Consider the following 7,837-nt stretch of genomic DNA (forward strand, 5'->3'; position numbering starts at 1 on the left):
GCGTGCAGCTTGTGCAGGTGGCAGGGTCAGTCGTGAGCCTGGCTCTGGGCTCAAGGGGTCCTCTCTGGGGTCACTGCCAGGGTTAGCTGTTGGGTTACCCACCCAGTTAGGGACGGAGGGAGAAAGTGCCAGGGCCAAGAAGCGACCTCTTTCCTGGACCCAAAGATCTCACCCTTGCTGCCCCTCCCAGGTACGGAGGAGGCAGACTGAGCAGACCAGGCTGGGGCTCCGGTCAGGCCCCCAGGCATCGGGAAGCAGAGTCCACCCCATAGCGTACCCAGCTGGAGGTGCGTGAGGACTGAGGCCTCGGACAAGGGGAGGTGGAGATGACCTGAAGGGCCACCGGGGGTCCAGGGGTCGCTGACAGGAAGGGGCCTGGGTGTATGTCCTGCCTCCTGTCCCTGGGCCCAACCTTCTGAGTCCACTTGGCTCAGATCCAGGGAGAGAGGAAGCGACGGTGCTGGGGGTGCCCACGCCAGGGAGGCTGAAGAGACCCCAGTCCTAGGGCATGGGTCCCCCTCCGGGAGGTTGCCTGTGAACCCCCAGGCCCATGCCCCTCCTGACTGCCTCGGGGAGCCCCCGTGGGCTCGGCCCTGGTGCCATCACCCTTCCCTCTCCCCCAGCGCTCCCTTCCTCTGCAGAGGATCCCCTGCCAGGTCAGCAGAGGAGTGGGGACCGGGCAGAGGCGCTGGGGCCAAGCCTGGGGGGTCCAGGCTTGAGTCCTCTTGAGCTGAGGCTAAACATGGGGCACTGGAGGGGATGGGGCTGAGGGCGGGGGAGAGACCGCATCCTCCCAGCGCCAGCGGACTCCCTGGGACTCAGCCGGGAGGGGACAGTGACAAGTTAATGTGGCAGCCACCGGCAGCGGCCCCCACTCACCACCAGGAGCACAGGGCAGCTCTAGGGTCCCGGTGCGCCCCATCCCTCCCGCCACCCGGCGCCCGACATTGTACAGCAGGGACCCGACCGCAGGGCGGACCAGACCGAGAGCCGACCTTGCGGCGACCCCGCTCTCCCGCAGTGCCGCGTCCGCCGCAGAGGAAATCCCGGGGTCCGGGGGAGGGGGCGGTGGGGTCTCTGGCCTTCGTCCGGCTGAGGGAAACAGCGACTCTGTTACACTGAAAGTCAGCCCAGGCCGACCTGCGGATCTGCCGCTGCGAGGGGCTGGGTGGGTTTTCAGGGGTCTGGGGGCCCCCTTCTCCCGCCCTGCGATGCGGGGAGGTCCGGGCAGAGGGCTCGGGGCGGCGGGCGGCGCTCAGGGCCACGGTCCCCGGAGAATGGGGGGGCAGCGGCTCCCCCAACCCCTGACCCCTCCGCCCGGGAGGCAGCGACTTCTCGGTCCGAGGGTTTCGCACCCACCGGCCCCGTGCGGACCCTGCAGGGAGGAGGCCCGCATGGTCGCCCGCACGGTCGGGCTCGGGGCGGGGGGCCAGGGCCGGGGGCGCCCAGATCAGGGGCGGGCAGGGGTCGCAGACCCAGGCCGGGGAAGGTCGCACCCTGGCGGGGTTGGAAGGAGACGCGGGCGCTTCACTCGGATCCGCCCCCGCTCCCGCCCCGCCCCGCCCCCGCCCCCGCCCCCGCCCGGCGCCCGCGGCCCCGCCCCTCGGCGCTCCCCTCCCCCTGCTCGTCACGCTCGGACGCGGGCGGGGGGCGGGGAGCGCCTCCGAGTGACGCGCCCTCCTCGCTGTGCCCTTCAGCCGCCGCCGCAGCTCACCGGGCGCCACATGGACCCAGCCGGCCCGAGCGCGCCCCGCCGCTGACCGCCCGCGCCCCGGGAAGGTAACCGCGCCCCGAGCGCAGCGCCCGCCCGGTCTCCGCTCCCCGGGTCTCCGCCCGGCCCGGGTTTCTCCTCCCCGGCCCCGGCTTCTCCCTGGGTCTCCCCCGGCCCCGGTTTCTCCTCCCTGGCCCCGGCTTCTCCCTTCTCCCCCGGCCCTGGTTTCTCCTCTCCCTCCCCCTTCTCCCATCGGCCCCGGCGGCCCCTCCCCGGCCCCCGTTTCTCCCCCCGGCTCCGGCTTCTCCTCCCCGGCCCCCGCTTCTCCCCGCGGCCCCGGCTTCTCCCCGCGTCTCCCCTCGGCCTCTGCACCCCGGGTCTCTGCTCCATGGCCCCGGCTTCTCCCCCACGCCCTGGCCTCTTCCCCCCGTCCCCGTTTGTCCCCCCGACCCCGGCTTCTCCCCGCGGCCCCCGCTTTTCTCCCAGGCTCCGCGCGCGCGGGGTCCGGGGCGGGCGCTGTCCACTGCCGCGGTGCTGAAGCGGCCCCCGCGGTCCCGGCCCGTGCCCGGCCTCCTCCTCGCTTCTTCCTGTCTCCGAGGCTCCCCCTCTCCTCCCTCGCCCTCTTTCTTTCCTCTCCTGGCGCGCTCCCGCCTGAGGGCCGCTCGCCCGCCCGCAAAGCCGAAGGGTGCGGGTGCGGCGGGGCTGGAGCCCTGCGGGTGTGCGGGGCCCGGCCGTGCCCTTCTTCCCCACGCCGCGGCAGCCAGGGGAGAAGTTTGGAGGAGAATCGGCGCTGCGGCAAAGGCTCCGAGGGGCGCTCCCCACCCGCCGCCCTCCCAGTCCCCGCGCGAGTCTCCTTCCTCTGCGGAGGGCGGGGGGGTGAACTGTCTAACAGTGTCTCTCCAGGGACCTGGGTTTCCCTGATAAGAGAGACCCCACAAACGCGGGGGGCGCACTGCGGCTGCTGTGATTCCAGAAAGCGGCTTCCCAAGAGGGGACCAGAGCGCCCCACCCCACCCCATGCACATCCCGGGAGGCGGGAGTGCTGGGTCCCTGTTCCCATGTGTTCCCCGAAGGCTGAGCCCCCTGAAGTTTCTCCCCAACCCCGATCTCTTCTACGTGGGTCATGTGGGGGGCACACTGACTGCAGTGCCATCAGGGATAGGGTGACCCAAGCCTCCCTGGTCAGAAGCCACAGGAGCCCGCCCTGAAGGGCACCCGCTCAAAGACCCACCCCCAACCCTTCTCCACCGCCCTGGGCTCCGGACCACCAAGGAGGCGCTGCTCCAGACACGGAGCTGCAGAGCAGAGTAGTCACCTTCAAACGCCCCCTGGGCCCCGCCCCTGCTTCCGCAGCCTGGCGCCAGGCGCCTCTGAGCCTTACCCCCTAAGCTGTCAGCAGCCCTCCCTGCAGAGGCTTCAGGCACCCCAGGAGCTGGGGAGGCCACTTTCACGTCCTCTGGGGTCCTGGTTTGGGTGTGGGGGCAGAAACCCCTCACAAACGGACTTCCCAAGCAGCCGCTCCTGGTGGGGGAGGGTCCAGCCCACAAGGTATTAGGGGGTAAGGAATGATGGTCTCTGGGGAAGGCCAGGCAGGGGCCTGCTCAGGGTGACCCGTGACCACTTCACTCTCCCCCAGGAAGAACACTCACTCCTGGCCACACTCGCATGTGAGTTCTGACCCTTGGGGGAGCCGCTGTGGAATCAGAGCAATCGCCATGGAGTTCGTGATGAAGCAGGCCCTGGGAGGTAGGAAGGAGGAGGTGGGGTGGGGAGGGGCTGAGGGGCCGGCCGCTGGGACAGGCAGACATGGAGAGACCACCACACCAGCTGCTCCTCAAGTGGCCCACCGCAGCAGCGCCCCTGCAGCCACACAGCCACCCACGCGGCCCTCGCAGGAGCCTGGGGCAGAGGAGCAAGGACCGTGCCCAGCAGCGCCCCCAGCCCAGCGCTTTTCATGTCTCCGAGCCAGAACTGGTGTCCCTGGTGGGATAGGGGCTGCCCTGTAAGCTCACTCTGCCCCGCTGCTGTGGTCGGGGCAGAGCCCATGGACCACGCTGATGCAGGTCCTAGGGGAGGGTGGACACCCTGGTGTAGCCGTTGCAGGGCCAATTCTAAGTGGCCAGGCTGGGCAGCCCCCAAGGGGGCTTCCTTCTGGGTGAGGAGGGCCCAGCGGTGGGAGAGCAGGATGCAGGCGGCGGCCTCAGGGACAGGCGTGGGGACAGAGCTGGCCTGTGCATTTGGTGAGGACTCTGTGGGTTTCACTTGGGTGAGGCGGTGCCGTCCTCAGGGAGCCAGGGCTTGCTGGTTACAGGAGCAAAGGAAAAGGCCCAGAACAACTTGTGTGTCTCGACTGCCTCCCAGGCGGGACGTGCGGCCTTTTTTGTGTGTACTGGGGTGGGGGCAGGCCCCCTTCCAACCTGCTGTCTGCTATTTGAAAGGAACCTCGTCCCCACTTGGGCCAAGGCTGTCATTGTGGCCAGAGACCATGCCAAGGGCAGCAGCTAAGTCCCTAGTCCAGGAGGTGGGCAGGGCCATGGCCATGCTGGTACAGACGTGTCCCAGCAGAGCTGATGGGGTCAACTCAGGCCTCAGGGCTGTCCTGGCGAGTCTCAGTTTTGCTCAGAGCCATCCATCTTATGTTCCCCCAGCTCGTTGGTGCGGCACCAGTGCCCAGAACTCCTGTGAGGGGAACCTGTGGCCGGTGCCCGATTCTACCACTAGAGACATCTTGCTTGGGTGGCCTCCACAGGGGAGTATTCTGATCTGATGCCGTTCACACCTTGGTGTGAGTCATGCCGCCTGGAGCATTTCTGCAGTGGGGGAGCCAGCCGGGTTCGAGGGGCCAGGGACAAGGGTGGACAGAGGGCAGGTGCCGCTTACCCCAGTAGAGGAGCTGCCTGCCTGGCTGTCTCCTGGTGGGTGACTGTGCTTCCACTCAGCACAAATTAAATGAAAAGATGTTGAGCCTGGCCTGGGGCCACATCCTGGAGATTTCGTGGTCAAGGGTAAGCTGCAGGTTGCGTCTAATTATAATGATTGTATCACCGGGCCTTGATTCAGGGACTAGCCTGCATCTGCGCTGGGAGGGATGCACGTTCCACCCCGGGAATCCCAGACTGTTACAGATAATTAATTAGGTGGCTAATTCAGGCCCTGAGGTGGGCTTGTAAGAAAACTGAAATATCTTATTTGGCTGTCTACATGACTGAAATTAGCTGGGTAATTACCAGCCTGAATTCCCTTTTTGTTTCATGGCAGCCCAAAGTTTCTCCTGCAGCAGCAACGGGGCAGGCATCGCTCAGCGTGGTGGAGCTGAGAGTGGGCAGCTGGTGGACCCCAGGGGGCTCCGCGCTGAGTGCTGCCCAGAGCACCCCACATTGGCTTTGCAGAGCTCGTGAGGCTCGGAGCCAGCACTGCTGAGGGTGGGAGCTGGTGGGGGGCTTCCAGGCGAGACCTTGTTTTCTGCCTCTGCGCCTCTGTCCCTTACCCGGCGAGCCTCATTGTTGCTATCTCGGGATGTGTGTGAGTGAGACAGAGTGAGACAGAGATGGAAAATGGGGGGACCTGCAGACAGCACGACAGAGCTTGGCAGAGACCCCAAGAGAAGTATTGAGAAACAGAGCAAGCCCCGGACACAAAGAAGCTGGCAGGTGAGGGAGCAGGAGGCACCCGGGAAGCTGCTCAGAGAGAGGCGAACCCAGAAACAGGGTCAGGGAGGGGGGAGCTGGAGAAAGAAAATGACAGCCCAGAAACAGAGACAGAGAAAAAGACACAAATGTGTTATTCAGCACACACAGGGACAGACAGGTGAAAACAAAAGGCACGTCAGAGACAGAGGCAGAGGGGGAGACAGAGCAGAGGAGGAGACAGACAGGGAGACAGAGAGACAGAGACAGGGAGAAACAGAGACAGGAGAGATGGGAGCAGAGGGAGAGACAGAGGGACACAGAGAGAGAGAGACAAAGGGAGAGGGCAGAGAGAGGCAGAGGGAGAGGTGGAGGCAGAGGGAGAGACAGAAAGAGGCAGAGTTGGAGAGAGATGGAGTCAGAGACAGGGAGAGAGAGATGGGGAGAGACGGAGAATCAGAGACAGAGGGAGAGAGACAGTGGGGAGAGGGAGAGACAGTGGGGAGAGGGAGAGACAGTGGGGAGAGAGATGCATGAGAAATGAACTGCTAAGAGGAGTCAGGGCCAGGAGCACAGGCAGCACGGCAGATGCACATGTGCACGCCCGTCAGAGGGCGCAGCAGAGAGGAGGAAGAGGTGAGGACCTGCTGGGGGCTCTGGGCAGGGGCATGGGCCTCACTGAGAGGTGGCCTAGTTAAATCATGGCCACTCAGGGGCTGTCCACGGCAGGCTGGGCTGCAGGTGTGAGTCTTGCCGGGGAGTGAGTGGCCCAGGGCCTGCTCATCTGACCCAACCCTGGGCCTCAAGGAGGGGCCCCTGTTGGGGCCACCGAGGGAAGGAAGCACGGTGGCTGCTGGGGTGACCGCTCACAGGGGAGCAGGAGGCTCCTCTGCAGCAAAAGTGACCTTGAAATGGGGCCGGGCCTCCCGCCATAACATGTGGGTCCAGATCCAGGGTCCTCAAGCGAGTCAATTAAAGAAACTGGTTTCCTCAGGCCAGAAAGTCGGCCTGGGAGAAACACGGCCTGGGAGCTCTGTGGACAGCGTGGAGGGACGTGGCACGTGTGGGTGCTGTGATCACTACAGACCCTTCCTTACAGGGCTAAATTCGGCAGAAGCGACAGTCACCCACTCTCCCGTCCTTCTGCCTTGATGTGACACACACTCTGTTTAAACACGCTCAGGTCCTCGGGAGTGTGCGGGGCAGGTGGGCAGGGGCTTCAGGTGGGAGAGGGCTTGCAGGATGCATATGTGGAAAGGGTGGGGTGCAGAGTGGGGCGGGGGCATGGGAAGCAGCGGGACACACTCAGGAGAGCCTCTGACAGCCCCAGCAACGGAGCCCAAGGCAGGACGCACCCAAGCTCGGCTCTGCCACGTGTGGGGAGGTCTAGTGGGCAGGTCCGGTGACTCCGGTGGTTCAGTCGCGGGGGGCAGTGTTCTGCAGTGAGTGCCCCTCACCCGTCCAGGCCCAGCCCGGGGGCGCAGCCTGGCCTGAGCTGGGTGGAGAAGCTGTCCTTGTCCCCAGAGAGTGGTGCGGTGTTGGGTTCCGTGTCCAGTCCTACATGGGGAGGGAAGGAGGTGAACGTCTGGGGAGAACGCACCGCAGAGGCATGGTCCTGGGTTTGGCATGAGGAGGAGGATTGTGGTCACCCAGGCCGGGGTGGACGAGAAGCGTCTCGTGGACGGCCCAAGCAGGAATTGCAGGGCTCTGCCCTGTGGGAGAGCCTCGAGGACCATCCACGGTCGGAGAGCCCCTCCTCACCCCGTATGGATGGGCTGTGAGTTCTCGGCAGGAACAACCCAAGGGGCTTGTGGGGGCCACTAGTGTCCACCTTGGGGGTTCACGCAAGGCTGGTGAGGGGTGTCCACCTTGGGGGTTCACGTGAGACTGGTGAGGGGTGCAGTTGGGAAAGAATCTCCACTGTGAACGGAGACCACCAGAGCCAGGAGTCCAGGCCATGGATGCCTCAGCCACACTGCAGCCAACACCAGCATCTCCCCCAGCCCTCCACGGGGATGGAGGGGGCACCTCCTTCGTCCTTCCTGGCACCAAAGTGGGGCTCAGCACTCACCATCTGGGACCTCAGGCAGGGCCATGGAGGCAGCTGGGGTCTGGGTATTCCTGCCCTGATTCCCAGTGTCCCCCCCCCACCCCGAGACTTACACCGTGGGCAAGGCTGGGTGTCCGTCCTGTCCCAGACAGAGGTCCCTCTGGCTCTCCTGCCTCTCTCTTCTTGCCCAGTTTAGAGCTTAGCCTTCTCTGTTTATTGGGGACCCCACAGGCTGTCGATGGTTGAGGCAATGGGGGATTCTGCCAGTTCCTGCCCCATTGGGTCACTGACCAGGCTCTCTGGACCTGGGAGGATGGTGGAGCTGCAGGCTGGGCTGAGCTGGACCTGGGAGGACGGTGGAGCTGCAGGCTGGGCTGAGCTGGACCTGGGATGGTGGTGGAGCTGCAGGCTGGGCTGAGCTGGACCTGGGAGGACAGTGGAGCTGCAGGC

The 7,837-nt window shown here is 65.4% G+C and overlaps 1 protein-coding gene across 2 annotated transcripts in view; it reads left to right on the forward strand.

Moving 5' to 3' along the window:
- The first annotated feature begins 1,673 nt into the window (after positions 1-1,673).
- The window catches only part of CPLX1 (complexin 1), a 44,327-nt gene continuing 38,163 nt past the window's right edge, over positions 1,674-7,837 (forward strand). The window contains exons 1-2 of one of the 2 annotated variants that reach the window (XM_023206670.2): positions 1,674-1,779; positions 3,348-3,457. In XM_023206670.2, coding sequence (XP_023062438.1) covers positions 3,427-3,457 — 31 coding nt within the window. In that variant the 5' untranslated portion in view covers positions 1,674-1,779; positions 3,348-3,426. The remainder of the gene's footprint in view (positions 1,780-3,347; positions 3,458-7,837) is intronic. The other variant, XM_023206674.2, reaches the window with a different exon arrangement.

The sequence above is a fragment of the Piliocolobus tephrosceles genome, chromosome 3 (assembly GCF_002776525.5).
Source record: "Piliocolobus tephrosceles isolate RC106 chromosome 3, ASM277652v3, whole genome shotgun sequence".
Lineage (NCBI taxonomy): Eukaryota > Metazoa > Chordata > Mammalia > Primates > Cercopithecidae > Piliocolobus > Piliocolobus tephrosceles.